Source organism: Salvia splendens, chromosome 16, assembly GCF_004379255.2.
Source record: "Salvia splendens isolate huo1 chromosome 16, SspV2, whole genome shotgun sequence".
Taxonomy (NCBI): domain Eukaryota; kingdom Viridiplantae; phylum Streptophyta; class Magnoliopsida; order Lamiales; family Lamiaceae; genus Salvia; species Salvia splendens.
In genome coordinates this window covers 14,178,097-14,193,306 of record NC_056047.1, presented here as the reverse complement: position 1 = coordinate 14,193,306, position 15,210 = coordinate 14,178,097, and the positions used below count along the sequence as shown (strand labels likewise).

The following is a 15,210-nucleotide window of genomic DNA, read 5'->3' as shown; positions in this document are numbered from 1 at the left end:
AAGGGTAATATGGGAACTAAAAAAAATATAAACTGATGTTTCGTTTTTTCTTCGCGGAAATCATGGGATCATTACTCAAAAATATAAACTGACGTTCCGTTTTTACTCATGGCATAACCATACTAAAAACGCCTTTACAATTCAAGCACGATAAAAAAAATTACCCAAAAATATAGACATATCTTTGGGTCATACTAATTTATGTTATGTGTCATAATAAAAAATATGGTAAAATAGGGTCAAAATATAATTACATTCAAGTCATAACACAGGGATTATATGGCATAACCATACTAAAAACGCCTTTACAATTCAAGCACGACAAAAAACAATTCCCCAAAAATATAGACATATCTTTGGGTCATACTAATTAATGTTATGTGTCATAATAAAAAATATGGTAAAATAGGGTCAAAATATAATTACATTCAAGTCATAACACAGGGATTTTATGGCATAACCATACTAAAAACGCCTTTACAATTCAAGCACGACAAAAAAAATTACCCAAAAATATAGACATATCATTAGGTCATACTAATTAATGTTATGTGTCATAATAAAAAACATGGTAAAATAGGGTCAAAATATAATTACATTCAAGTCATAACACAGGGATTATGTTTTATACCACAAAAATTTAATTTATTCTAATATGTCATAATAGATGAAAATATAGGTCATGATCATATAAAAGGAACATTAGATGACGGAGCAAAATTATAGGAAATACTATAACTAACGACATAATGCAATTTACATAATTAACCTTTTAAGATTATAGGTAATTAAAATATTAATATCTACCCAATAAATCTAGCCGTTAATTAATGTAATCTTAAGATTAGATTGGCTAATCCAATGGACAGAAAACCGTCTGCATTTCTTGGTTTAAGCCAATACTTGTTTTGATCAAATACATATATATATATATATATATATATATATAGGGTTTTGATCTATGCAAAACTAGATTTAAATACAGAAACGCAGAACAATATCATAATTAGGTCACTTTTAGGTCATAATTAGGTAATTTTTAGGTCATGCTAACAAAGCATGACCTAAAACGATCTTAGCATGACATTAAACCCAAATATTATAATATGACCTAAAATTGCTTAATTATGACCTTCCGTGTTTTTGGTTAATTATTGACCATTAGATCATCTAATCCTAGGGCCAAGATTTGGTCTGTATTTCTGGATTTAAACACATACTTATTTTGATCATCTCCCTATATATATATATATATATATATATATATATATATATATATATATATATATATATATATATATATATTATTTCGGTTATAAGTTACACTAATAGATAGTCGAATTGCACCATCAGGATTTATTTGTTAGGTATAACCAACTCTCAAACTAGGGGTTCTGGTCGTTGTGGACAATAAATAGCCATGCCACTAATGTAGCACATAAATTACTTAATTAACTGTATATTAGTTATAGAAAGATGATTTAATAGAAAAGAGCCTCATATGAATGTTCACGTCAGAGTTTTTGTCGGTGTTATATAATAGTGGGCATGCATGTTGCTAAACTGTGTAATATGGATTCATTCTAATATCATACTATTACAAACAGAGATATACCAAAAACCTTAACCAACCAATTGAACTTACCACCACCACTAATGGGATCCTCTGTTGCTTATATCCCACTAATAATTAGACTATTTTATAAGTATTTATTTAAAAATAAAAATTACTTTTCATCACCAAACTTATCTCATGTCATATGCCTCCACCCCCCAGTCAACAATACTTGCCATTTTGCTCGTCTCTTTCCTACCTATTAATAGACACACGTCTCTCATGCAATTACACTCAACATACTTCCATTTCATAACCTTCATCTACAAAACCAACTCTTTCAAAAAGAATGGTTGCTACAACGGCTCCAATGCCGCGGGTGGAGGAACTCGCCCGAAGCGAGCTGGAGACGATCCCCAAAGACTACGTCCGGCCCCAAGAAGAGCTCAAAAGCATCCGCGACATTTTCGACGAAGAAAAAAGCATCGACGAGGGGCCGCAGCTGCCCACGATTGACCTGGAGAAGATCGATTCGAGTGACGAGGAGACGCGGAAGAAGTGCCACGAGGAGGTGAAGAAGGCGGCGATGGAATGGGGCGTGATGCATCTGGTGAACCACGGTATACCTGAGGAGCTGACGAGCCGTGTCAAGGCTGCCGGGAAGGAGTTTTTCGAGCTACCGGTGGAGGAGAAGGAGAAGTACGCCAACGATCAGGCGTCCGGGAACGTGCAGGGCTACGGAAGCAAGCTGGCGAACAACGCCAGTGGGCAGCTCGAGTGGGAGGACTACTTTTTCCATTGTGTGCTGCCTGAGGACAAAAGGGACATGTCTATTTGGCCCAATTACCCTCCTGATTATATGTAAGTCCACTTCAATAGTACTAGTGTATTATATTAACTTCTCCAGATAATTAGAAAATGTGCAACTCATACTCCAACGGTACGAGGCCTGATGAGTACAAATCCATCCCACGTCGGGTGTTGGGGGAAGTTGGAAGGTGTATATAATTCCTGTCCAATCCCAATTAGTTGAATCATTTTGAAAGTGATCCAAAAACAAATCCGTGCAGGCTTGACCCAAAGCTGACAATATCAAACTACTGTTACAGTCTACAGTCCGAACAAGGCCTTTTGGGGGGAGTGTCCCTAAAAGCAAAACATAGTACTACTAATATCATACTAATTTGAGTTTGGGTGAGCATCGCTGAACCCTTTGTTTGTGTGTGTAGAGCGGCTACAAGCGAGTATGCAAAGCAGGTGCGAGGGCTAGCAACGAAGATACTATCGGTGCTATCAATAGGGCTAGGGCTCGAACAAGACAGGCTAGAAAAAGAAGTGTGTGGTACGGAGGATCTAATCCTCCAAATGAAGATAAACTTCTACCCGAAATGCCCCCAGCCGGAGCTGGCCCTTGGCGTCGAGGCGCACACGGATGTCAGCGCGCTCACCTTCATCCTGCACAACATGGTCCCGGGGCTCCAGGTGTTCTACGAGGGCAAATGGGTGACCGCAAAATGCGTGCCGAATTCCATAATCATGCACATCGGAGACACGATCGAGATCCTGAGCAACGGAAGGTACAAGAGCATCCTGCACCGCGGACTCGTCAACAAGGACAAGGTCCGGATTTCTTGGGCTGTTTTCTGTGAGCCGGACAAGGACAAGATCGTCCTCCAGCCGCTGCCGGAGACTGTCTCCGAGGCTGAGCCGCCGCGCTTCACGCCTCGCACGTTTGCTCAGCATCTCAAGGGGGAGCTCTTTAGGAAGACCGACAGTGATGGTGATGGTGATGGTGATGGTGATGGTGATGGTGTTGATGAGAAGAATATGGATGGGAATAAGTCAAGTAATTGATTTTAATTATATGTATATGTTGTATTTCTTGTTTGAGTTATTGCATGATCACGTTTATGTGTTTAGTTTGAAGTGAGTTGAAAAAATTAAAGGAATAGAGTATCTCTTTTATATATATATTAGTTTTATAGTAAAATGTGATTAAAATGAGTTAATGTAATGTGAGACCTACTTATTATTTATAATAAAAAAATGACAGTGAACAATTAATAAGGGGCGGAGGAAGTAATTTGATATGGTGGGTGAAGTGTGAACGTTAATTAACTTAATTTGAAGTTTCCCCACATCATGAATCTGAAGTCATTTCTATTAAGTAGATTGAATGTTATTATGTAAATGTTTTGTAGTGTAGAATCTTGATATTAAATCTTTTGTTAATTACTTCTTTCATTCTGGAATAGGAGTCCCGGTTTATTATTACTATAAATGATAAAAGACCTCATATTTTACTAACTCATTTCACTTACATATCATTTAAAACTAAAATATACTAATTTGACATAAACTTATATTCTACTAATTTTCTTTCATCCATTTTCTTAACATGTCTTAAAACCAGTGCCAGAAAAAAAAATGAGACTCATTTACGAACGGAAGAAGTATCATTTATAATCTAAACTATAATTAACACTTATTTTTTCATAATTTACTATCATCAACGTGGTCGAACCGTTGCTCTCTATCATGTGTCAACTCACGACGAGTTGCGTATGCTCGAAGATTTGGCGGAGCGCCTTGAGGCATGATAGTCACTTGCAGTCAAGGAACTGCAAACTCTTCGAATGCCAAATTAGCAACATTTGTTCATTCGTCTATAATAATAATGTTGTGAATTATGATGCACTAATACATAATATGAACAAGGAGTCAAGGACGTCCTAGTACCACGTAAGGCACACACCATTGATGATGATGACGATGGTGATGGTGATGGAGATGAATGTTGCTTTCTAATTTCAATCTTGAGGACAAACGTATTTTAACCATGGAGTAGTTTGAAATGAATATATTTTTTACTTCATTTAATTTTCTCCATGAATCTAGAATATTAGTAATGAAAAAATAATTTAATAAAATCTTTAAAATATATTTTTTTATTTAAAATACAAAATTATATGAGTGGCCTGGCCACACAATAGGCTCGTTTCATCACGTGCCTGAGCGCACATAAACCTACTTCGGAAGTCTATGTAACATACCATCGTGTCTTCACTTTTAAATATACCAACCTTCCTTTTGTGTCAACGAACCGTTCAGCTCGGCCTCCACTCTCCCCAGACGCTTTGCAATTGATTCATTATTATAAACAAAATCACTGAAATTCCGTCCAAAAATTGCAATTCTTTTATTCTTTCAATTATTCCCTTTTCTATCTTCCCTTTTCTTTCGAGTAGAAAATCACCAATTCGCAAGTTCGACAAATTGGGTCCGATGGTAGACACGGCCTCCAACGGCAGCGGCGGCCGTGTCAAACCCGAAGATGTCATTTCGACCCTCAAAGACGACGGCGATTTTGATCGCCTTCGCCGAAAAATCATCCGTAAACTCAAGGACAATGTGAGTTTTCTGCCTCACGGCATTTAATTGGCGAATTTTGTTAGGCTTTGTACACACCTACTTTGCTGTGCTTTATTGAATTAGCTGCTGTATTTACTGTCCGGTGCATATGTGCTATGGTGAACTTAAATAGTTTTCTCGCCAATAGTTGCAACCTTGAAACTGGTGCTTCCTCCTTAATAGATTTGGCCTTATTTACTTTGTTGGATAAGGATGAATTGCTGGTGTTTTCCTAGCGTGGTAAATTTAAACCTGAATAAGCAAAATGAAATTTGAATTTTGTATTTTTGTTAGTATTTTCTTGTTCACTAAACTAAGTTAACTCTGCCAAACGGTCTGTTATTGGACTCTTGTTGAGGAATTTTCCTCCAAAGATTGTACGTAATCTTTTATTTTGTGGGTAACTGCAGAATGCAGTGTAGTGATGTCTAAGTTCATAATAGTTTGGTTGAAATTTGCTTTACAGTTTATTTACTTTATATTTTGAGATAAGCTTTTTGATGTCTGGTGCAATGTAAAAGGTTTATGTTTTGGTTGGATCCTTTAGTTCTTGACAGTATTACATACACCTAATACTGCAACATTATAAATGCACGGTAAGGTTTAAGCAATGGCATGTGTATTTAATGACCCAAATGCTTGGAATTTACAAGTAGCAGTGGCTTTACATTCACCATGTCAGTGATTGCCATGAATGGAACAGAACAATTTCCACCCATTTTCTCCTGTTCCTAGTCTTGTGTGGTTCAGAAGGAAAAAAATGAACTTCAGAACTTATACAGATTTTCAAGGCGTATGGAAAACTTGATGAATGAACTCTGTTGTGAAACAGATAATTCAATATATAGTGCTATAAAACAATCTAGAGATGGAGAGTTGAGATAAACAGGTTGCCAAATCATGGATGGCATTGATATAAGAAACATCTAACCTTTGTTGGATGGCGTTAGTCCCCTTGCTACCTTGATGTATGAGATTCATTATACTCCACTCTTTTATACACTTTGAAATGCAAGACTAATTGTCTTGTCCTTCTTTCAAAGTTTGTAAAAATAGAGCTTGTGTTAAGTAAGAAAGTGTACTTGCAGAGAAAACCTTCAAAAATGGGTATTTGTGTTGAATCTGATATAAGTACTTGACAAGTTGACATCTATGCTGGTAGGAGAGTTCTGAACCAGATTGTTACAGGGCCAAAATCATGGTAGCAGCGTAAAGACCACTTATTGGTATTTTATCAATATATAAAAATACCTCTGTGACTCACTGTATGGTCAATGTACACCTATTTTAAATTCAGCTAAAGGGTTGGGTGAAGGACTGAAAGTTGCAAAGTGAATTGTTAAAATTGTTTTCTTAAGGATCAAGAGGTTACTTAACTGTAATTTCACCTATATTGTATATATATTTAAGTAGAGTAGGATAGTCAGTGTACCTTGTCACCACTGTATGTAAGAAAAGACTAGAAGCTTTAAGTCGAAACTCTAGAATAGTATTTGTACTTTTTGTAGGTGGTCCAAGAAGAGCACTCATCATAATCAAAACTATTTTTAATAAAGGATTCCCTAAATATTTGCAGATGCATGTTACATTTTTTTCTTAGATAGGAGTACTATATACTCCCTCTGTCCCATAGAAATAGGCTAGGCTAATTGGGGATATCACAGATTGAAAACTGTGTGAATATTAATTTTTGGTGAAAACTCATTTGAGTTGGTTTCATAATTATTGTATTGCCAATTTGCGATGGAAAGAGAACTCAAAATATGAATTAAAATATACATGAAGAGATTATTTGGCTAATTTCTGTCAGATTCAGTTTCATGACTTTATTGAAATTGGGACACGTTGAAGTGTGGATACGTATAAGACCATTTCAGCATACCGAACCATAACTTTAAATGTTAGTTTTGCTATAAAAGTATCGTTGGAGTTGGTTCCAATATTGTCGTACCATATAAAGGCAAATATACATTGGGAATGAATATTTTGGCCTAGTTCCTGTTAGATTCCACGCCGTGACTTTGCTGCAACTGCAACTGCAACTGCAATATGAGTAGGTAGGATAAGTATATAGGCATTTTATTATACTGAACCATAACAATGAATTTTATTTTATTTTTTGTGAAAAAAAATCATTGGAGGAGAGGAATATAATTTTAGAACTGATACCGTGAATGAACTATAAAATTATCTTTTCCCTGCCTCCCACTATTATCTGTTCCTGTATTCTGATATATAACAGTCGTTCTGTAATTATCAACAGGAAGAATTGCGAAGCAATATTATATCGATGGTTAAACAATCAGCATCACTAAGTCGTCCAGGAGCGGAGTCTATGAAACCACATCAGCTTTCTGATGCAATACACCAAGAAATTGGGTAAGATAACTCTTCAGATTTGCTGCTGACACAAATATAAATTATAGTTGTGTCAAAAACTTGCATGGGGAGTTTGATACTCTGTCAGAGTTTCTACAAAATGCACGGTTCTTGAATTTTCATTTGAATCCTCTATATTTCAGGGACAAGCTGATGAACCAAGTATCTGATAGTTTGTGGAATATAATTAAATCTGCTGATGGCATGCAGTCTGAAATAAAAGAAACTGTACAGTCGGTATATGATAAACTATCAAATCCTGGAGGCAAGGACAATGGCGAGTCCTCTTCAAGAAAGGATTCATCACCAGTCAATAAGCTAGAATCTCGTGATGCTACAGGCGCTTTTGCGGCTAGTGATACACTTTCAGATGAAGACTTAAATGAACCAATAGGATTTGCTCTTAAGAGGAGCAAGAAGAATCAAATGAACAATGTTGATAGGCCAAGTGATACACTTTCAGATGAAGGCTTAAATGAACCAATAGGATTTGCTCTTAGGCGGAACAAGAAGAAGAACCAAATGAACAATGTTGATAGGCCAAATCGTCATAAGCGAAAAGCAATTAAAGCAAAAGTGGGGGAAAGCTGGCAGTTGGATGATTTAGAAGAGCCTGACAATCTGGATTACGATGCTCCACCTGGATTTTCTTCTGTGCTCAAGCATAAGCATTCAGGAGATGCTAGCGATGAAGATCCTGATGTGCCTCCTGGATTTGGATGAGTAACCATGCAGCTCTATGTTTCAGCACTATTTTATGACACTTTTTGACATGGGAAAGATTCAATTCTGTGAGGGGATCTAATCTTGAATCCAAAAGCAAGTTATTTTGATTGGGTGCATGAAGCATCCAGTTAGAGGCCAGGGTAAGTACTAATTTTGCATATATTTTAACAATGCCGACTAGGTTATGAAACTTAGGCTTTACCTAGAAACCAAACCCAAGGATTGGCTAATCTTCCTTCATTTCTTAGTTTTATATCAGCTGGACTAAGATCTTTCGAGCTGATCTCATGGCTTGGACAAATCTTGTTTGAGGAAATTTCTTGATCATGACTGATTGATAGGTGTACTTGTACGTATAAAAGCACTTGGGAACTGTTTACAAGCAAAGTCCCATGATGTTGTTATATGATGGGAAGCACATGTGAGTTGCATGCTCTAATTCGCTTGTAGGTATATCCCCTCATTTGTTGACCGGATTTCTGCTTGAAAGCCCAGCCCTCTTTGTATGTGTTAAGTACTTCCTAAGATGGAAGAAAGGATTCAAGGGAATTCTGCTTGTGTGGAAAATTTGAAAATTATAAATTATAAATATTCTCATTCAGTTGTCAGCTATGGCTGTTTTTTCGCTTAGTAGCATGCAAGAAATTCAAGATTTGCAGTTTGCTAATTGGCGTCGCAATATTTGTGTACTCTCGTTTAGACAACTATTCTAATATATATGAGCTTTCTTCACCACCTGCGGAGAATTTTTTTCCTGAATACAACTCTGCGCTCCCGTTAATGGCTTTTGGACTTTCCTATTTTTTTTATCAGTCGCTTTATATCGAATCTTTTTTTGTCTGTTTAAATAAATAGAGAAACCCTCTGCAAGATCGGTCGCCCGATCGTCCTTCCCTCTGCAATGGGCGGACGATCGTCGGAAGAGGACGATCTTGGGAGATTGTCCGGACAATTGTCCACCATTGTGGATGCTTCTTTATGTTAACTTGTTGTTCAGCCTTCAGACCTTTAATTTGCTTCATGATTTTTCAAGTTTATGTGAATTATTTCAGATGGGGAATAGTTTCAGTATACACATAATAATAATTATGTGTACAGACAATTAAATTTCGAAGAGATTAGTGAATTTGGGAATATATTAAACGCATGAATACTTATTTATGAAAATGCACCTAAAATTAAAGTATGCCATAAGTAATCGAGACTTTCAATAACAACAAATTTTATTATAGTGCCCGTTTCAGGATACTTGAATTTGAAGACAAGTTAACGATGTTCATATGTAAGTCCGATCGGAGAGGCGACCACATGGTTGGCAGAAATCCAGCTAAGCAATCCTTGAGAAACAGTTTCCACGGTCGGAGTCGGATTAGATAAGCGGGTGAAGTTGACTGTATAACTCAGTTTTTGTCCCACTTTTGAAAATATCAGTTGCGTTGGCTCCACGCTCACACTCACCTTTTGTGGCGCTACGATCTCAACATGGTACACCGAATTCGATTCACCAACATTTGTAACCGTCCTTGTATGACTTAGCCGATGATCCAAGATTGATTGAAAACGCTGGGTAGTTGAATTCTGCATCGGCAATAGGTTTCACACTCAAGCAATTCACCTTTCGCTGAACGATGAGGCCGACTTGCCAGTCGGTGTAATTCAAGCCACACAAGTAGGGAATGTAGCTCTCCGGTTGAAGCTCGTAAACCAGGCCGGGATTATTCGCTTTCGTAGGATTGACTTGGCCACTACCTGTTGAGTAAGGGTTAGCAGTGAGGTAGTTTTGATCTTCTATTGGTTTGTCACTGAGGTTGACACGGTCCGCGGTAGTCATCATGGCGGACTTAACTGCGGCTGGCGACCAGTCCGGGTGCGCGCTTTTCAGCAGCGCTGCCACGCCGCTGAGATGGGGGCACGACATGGAGGTGCCCGAGATGATGTTGAATTGACCTCCGATCCAAGCTGCGAGAATGTTGCTTCCGGGTCCAATGATGTCGGGTTTGAGGACTCCATGACTTTCTTGACGAAAATGATGCTACTAATGGGGCGTGGGGGTCGCCTATCTGAGTTCCTTGGAACACTATTTTGGCGGTTGGAGCGGAAGTGTTTTTTTAGGTAGGTTTTGATTTTGACGGCGTCTTTGAAGGGGAGCTGCGACATGGGAAGTGTTTGATCGGATCTTAAGTTTATACTGTAGCCTGCGGGTCCTTTGTTCATCAAAATCATGGCAATGCCACCGGCGTTTTTCACGGTTTCGGCAGCTGTGGCGACTGGTATGCCTTTTTCACACATGACAATCTTTCCAGCAACCTGTTGCCAAATGAAAAAAAAAAATTTAAATAAATATCAGTGTAAAAAGAGAACTGAAACCGCAGAAGTTAATTAGTTTTAGAATGGAACACTTGTGCGGATTTCTATCACAACCTCGGCTTTATCCAACGTGCCCGGATGGCATTCGGAAGAAGTAGCACTTCTGGCGCCAGGAAAAACCAATGCCAAACCGGCAGAGGAGAAGTTACGTGGCTGGTACACCGCTTCCCCGCTCAATTTCTGGCCGTCTCCGAGCACTACCGTGGCCGCCAATCTTCTATCAACGGTGCTAGCGCCGACAGTGAGGATCCATGGCGCAGCGTTGGAGACGGAACCAGAGGAAGGTCCAGTATTCCCAGCGGAGCAGCTGACGAAGACCCCCTTCTCCACCGCCCGGAACGCGCCTACCGCTATGCTGTCGCCGTAAAAAGGGGACGATGGACGACCCAGCGACATTGAGATTATGTCCACGCCGTCTCCGATAGCGGCGTCCATTCCTGCAAGCACGACGCTCTCGGAGCAGTCGCTGGCTCCGCAGACTTTGTACATGGCCACGTGAGCCAGCGGCGCAACTCCAGACGCCGTGCCGTATGCGCTGCCAAAAACACTGGCGCCTGTCACGAAATTCCCGCCCGCCGTGCTGGAAGTGTGCGTGCCGTGTCCTTGCTTATCGACCGGGCTCGGGCTTTCGGTAAGGAAGCTTGTCGCTCCGATGAGCTTGTTGTTACAGCCTGAGGATTTGAAGTCACACTGACCCTTCCATTTGGCGGGAGGGGGTGGGACCCCCTCGTCGCTGAATGAGGGGTGGCCAGGTGTGATCCCGGAGTCTAGGATGCCGATTATGACGGCCTTTCCATAATTGGAAGAGTTTCCATAATTGGAGTGTGGGTTGTGTGGAGCTTGTAAACATTTTCGCGCCATGCCGACACGAAGCCCTCTGTATTTTCCATGGCTTTCACTTCGGCTGCCGATAGTCTTGCTGAGAAACCTGAGAAAACGTGGTTGTAGCGATGGAGAAGACGTGGCTGGAGCTCGCCATTGGCTGCCAAAAATGAATATTGATTAATATTGTTGATTTGTGGGTCGATGTGGACGATGTACGTCTCTAGAGTTTCTTCTGCTTTTACAAAATTGAATAAGCAGATGCAGATCACAAGTAGGAAACATGGGAATCTCATACTCGTAAACTGCTTGCAACTATTATTTCAGTGGAAGAATGTATAGAAGCTGATGATGACCATTTAATTATACAGTACGATGCACACTTTTTTTGTATTAAATGAATTCTTTAGTAAATGTGGTATGATCTTCTTCGTATTGGATATGCATAAGTAAGTTTGACTTTTGATTATAAATTAATACTATTTGCAACAGTTACCACCATCATTTTGTTTTGAGGAAAGTACAGATGGAAAAGAATAAAACAGATATTCCATCTGCTCCCCTAATAATTGTTCAATTAATAGTAGTAGGAGTACATTTTATTACTCTTTTCTTTTTTCATTTAAATTTTCACTTTTTTTTTCCTCCATTAAATACTTGCACTTATTCTTTCTCTCTTCAATTAATTAAATTAACTAATAACTACTGGTGTCCACTAAGAAATGTACTACTATCATTTTAGGCGCAACAGATAAAGTAATTTAATAATAAAATATAAAAATAATTAGTAAGTGGAATATGAAGTTAATGGAAGATTGATATGGGAGATGAGCACCAAAAATAAGCGCCACTCAGCGTCTTACCACGTCATTTTTCCCCAAGCTCATCTTTCTCCCACATTTTAGAGATTAAGTAATCGTGCAGTTAATTATTTCTTCAATTCTACTCTGCAACATAATTCCTTTGAACTTATTGAAGCGAGAATTGAATGCAATTTGCAACTTTTCCTATCGATTGGCAAGCGGAAACAAGCAATTGCAATGAAATATGATTGAACCCAGTGACCGACACAATAAGGAGGGAGGAAGGAAGGGCATAAGCCCCTCCCAAAAATTTCGTAAACACTCTTAGCCCTTCCAATTCTGATGATTTACTCTTCAATGATATTAACTTGGGAAGGGCTAAAGAGTGTTTATGAAATTTTTTCAAATTAACTTGGAATCAAAAAAATTGCAGAGGTGAAATCATAGAGATAAAAATGGCCTACTTGTTTGAAGGAAGAAGTAGACGCCTAATATTATTTTATTCAAAAAAGCTTCCTCGTGAATGGTGCAGAATATGTGGGCTAGTTGATCATTAGAGCATGAATAACGCTACGGGCCGGGCCGCAAATCGTGAGTCCCGGCCCGTCCCACGCGTTAGACGAATGAGCGGCACGGCCTGGGGCCGCGTTCCCGGCCTGGTGACCGTCCCGCGGCCCGGCCTGGGACGGGGTTATGCGGCTCGGGACGTGACGCAACGCGGCCCGGCCCAGGGTTATTTGTGTTCGGGCCGGGCCGCAACAGATTTTTTTAAAATTCGAATTTTTTTTATAAAATACTACTTCATTTTCATACACATTCAACTTCACATTCAACTTCAAATCTCTTCCTATAATTCGAAAAAATGCCTCCTCGTCGAAGAATATTCGAAGATAAAATGTCTTGGGTGTTAGCAGAGGCGCTACCGGCAATCCAAGAAGAAATCAACAACGAAGTTGAATGCTACCAAGCTGCTATTCAAGCTTGGAACGAACAACAAACCCGGGTGCCACATACCCGAATGTATATTCACCGAGACCGTGAACAAGCTGCCTTGCGGCTTTTCACGGATTATTTCTCTAGAGATCCGCGATGCAGTGATCAGATGTTCCGTTGCCGGTTCCGGATGCGGATGCCTTTGTTCCTACGCATCGTCAACACAATTGTAGCTCATGACATGTATTTCAGCCAAACTACCGATGCTGTGGGCCGGCAAAGTATATCGACGTTGCAGAAATGCACGTCTGCCATTCGTCAACTCGCTTACGGAACTACATCAGATATGTTCGATGAGTATCTCCATGTAAGCGAGCCTACTGGACGGGAGTGTCTCGCTAGATTCTGTCGGGCAGTCATCGAAGCATTCAAGGATACGTACTTGAGAAAGCCAACGACCGACGACGTTAGGAAGTTGGTCGACATGCACGAGCGGGCCCACGGCTTCCCGGGGATGCTTGGAAGCATCGACTGTATGCACTGGCAGTGGAAGAATTATCCAACGGCTTGGAGAGGACAATACACTAGCGAGCACAAGGGCACGCATCCCACGATTGTGTTGGAGGCCGTTGCCGATTGCAGATTGTGGATCTGACATGCCTACTTTGGTGTCGCAGGGTCCAACAACGACCTCAATGTGTTGAAAGAGTCTCCATTGTTCAACGACTTGTGTGCCGGGCGAGCACCGAACGTAGAGTTCACGGCCAACCCCCGTCGGTATAGTATGGGGTATTATCTGGCAGACGGGATCTACCCTCGATGGCCCGTGTTCGTGAAGACTATCACAGCTCAGACAACCGATCGGAGGGCAATGTTTACCCAAAGGCAAGAGGCGGCTCGGAAAGATGTCGAGCGTGCATTCAGAGTCCTCCAATCACGGTGGACTATCGTGAAGGGAGCGGTCCGTGGTTGGCAGCAGTCACACATCGCCGACATCATGTATGCATATATCATAATGCATAACATGATCGTTGAGGACGAGCAAGATAACGTCACTTTGTGGAGTGACGATCCGCTCGCCAGCACCGGGAGTGACTACGTTGTCACCGAGCCGCCCGTGCAGGGCCTTCCTCCCGACATCCGCAATGTCATGGCCCGTTCAGCTGCGATGCGCCAAGAGGAACAACAAACTCGCCTCCAAGCTGATCTAATCGAAGAAATTTGGACTCGCACCAACGTTTTCCAGCATTGACGATATTTTTTTTTTATTTTCAGTTTTAAAATTTCTATGTTGTACTTTTGCAGTATTCGGCGAAATTAAATTTTCCGTGTTATAAATTTCTGGCGTTTTTTATTTTACGTTTAAAATAGGTTGGAGTTGTGAATAGTGTTATTTATTAGTTGCGGCCCGAGTTTCGGCCTGCAGGGTTAGAGGAGTTGGGGCCTGGGCCTCAATTGTAGAGGAATGATGACGTGGAGGGGACTTGGGGCCGGAAATGGGGACGGGGTTATTCATGCCCTTAATGTCAATAGATGCATTCAAATTAAAAGTGCAATCAATTTAAAAATTTTAATTGTCAAAATATTTTCTTTATAATAATAACGTGTTCAATTTTCATGTAGGGAGTGTAAAAATACTAAGTTGATAATATAGTTTTTAATTTAGTACTTTTCCATTAATCATTCTGAAAGTATATAATGTAGTACCAAATTATAAATTTAGTAGGTATCAAATCTTTGTTGTTAATAGCTAGCCTACATGAATGAGAGGTTATAAGTAATTTACTAGTAATTGATATTTGCTCTATTGAATATCGTACTCCCTCCGTCCTATAAAAATATGGGCAATGGATATGACACATAAGTTAAGATAAAATTGATTAAGTAAGAACGATGAGGAGAATTGTATGGTAAATAAGAGAGGGGATGAGAACGGTAGTTAAAGTAATGTTAATGGACAGTGAGACCTACATTATTAAATTGATATAATTTTCCAAAAAATGAATGCACATATTTTTGTGGGGCTGATGAAAATGGAAAATGCACATATTTTTATGGGACGGAAGGAGTATAATTTTGTATATAACAGAACATTTCATTATTTATTTTCCACTATATTCACAATAATTTACAAAAAATGATAAGTCTATTTATAATAATGTACATTTAATTTATTATTTTTTTAGGTAAATTGGCTGACTATTATTTGATCTG

At 39.6% G+C, this 15,210-nt stretch overlaps 2 protein-coding genes and 1 pseudogene across 2 annotated transcripts; 2 read left to right on the top strand and 1 right to left on the bottom strand.

The window, feature by feature from the left end:
- Positions 1-1,842: 1,842 nt before the first annotated feature.
- On the top strand, positions 1,843-3,524 carry LOC121771996 (leucoanthocyanidin dioxygenase-like). Its single transcript, XM_042168908.1, has 2 exons — positions 1,843-2,416; positions 2,785-3,524. The coding sequence occupies exons 1-2, from the start codon at positions 1,905-1,907 to the stop codon at positions 3,407-3,409; spliced, it is 1,137 nt and encodes a 378-aa protein (XP_042024842.1). The 5' UTR covers positions 1,843-1,904; the 3' UTR covers positions 3,410-3,524.
- A 1,105-nt stretch (positions 3,525-4,629) lies between these two features.
- LOC121771997 lies at positions 4,630-8,679 on the top strand. Its single transcript, XM_042168909.1, has 3 exons — positions 4,630-4,966; positions 7,230-7,345; positions 7,489-8,679. The coding sequence occupies exons 1-3, from the start codon at positions 4,841-4,843 to the stop codon at positions 8,066-8,068; spliced, it is 822 nt and encodes a 273-aa protein (XP_042024843.1). The 5' UTR covers positions 4,630-4,840; the 3' UTR covers positions 8,069-8,679.
- A 632-nt stretch (positions 8,680-9,311) lies between these two features.
- On the bottom strand, positions 9,312-11,570 carry LOC121771074 (annotated as a pseudogene).
- Positions 11,571-15,210: the final 3,640 nt, after the last annotated feature.

What these genes read in the sequence shown, in the direction of transcription:
- LOC121771996 (XM_042168908.1), top strand. Translation starts at nt 1,905, where the DNA reads ATGGTTGCTACAACGGCTCCAATGCCGCGGGTGGAGGAACTCGCCCGA. An exon ending in AATTACCCTCCTGATTATAT is followed by an intron (nt 2,417 to 2,784) that starts GTAAGTCCACTT and finishes TTGTGTGTGTAG; the next exon opens with AGCGGCTACAAGCGAGTATG.
- LOC121771997 (XM_042168909.1), top strand. Translation starts at nt 4,841, where the DNA reads ATGGTAGACACGGCCTCCAACGGCAGCGGCGGCCGTGTCAAACCCGAA. An exon ending in TCCGTAAACTCAAGGACAAT is followed by an intron (nt 4,967 to 7,229) that starts GTGAGTTTTCTG and finishes AATTATCAACAG; the next exon opens with GAAGAATTGCGAAGCAATAT. An exon ending in GCAATACACCAAGAAATTGG is followed by an intron (nt 7,346 to 7,488) that starts GTAAGATAACTC and finishes TCTATATTTCAG; the next exon opens with GGACAAGCTGATGAACCAAG.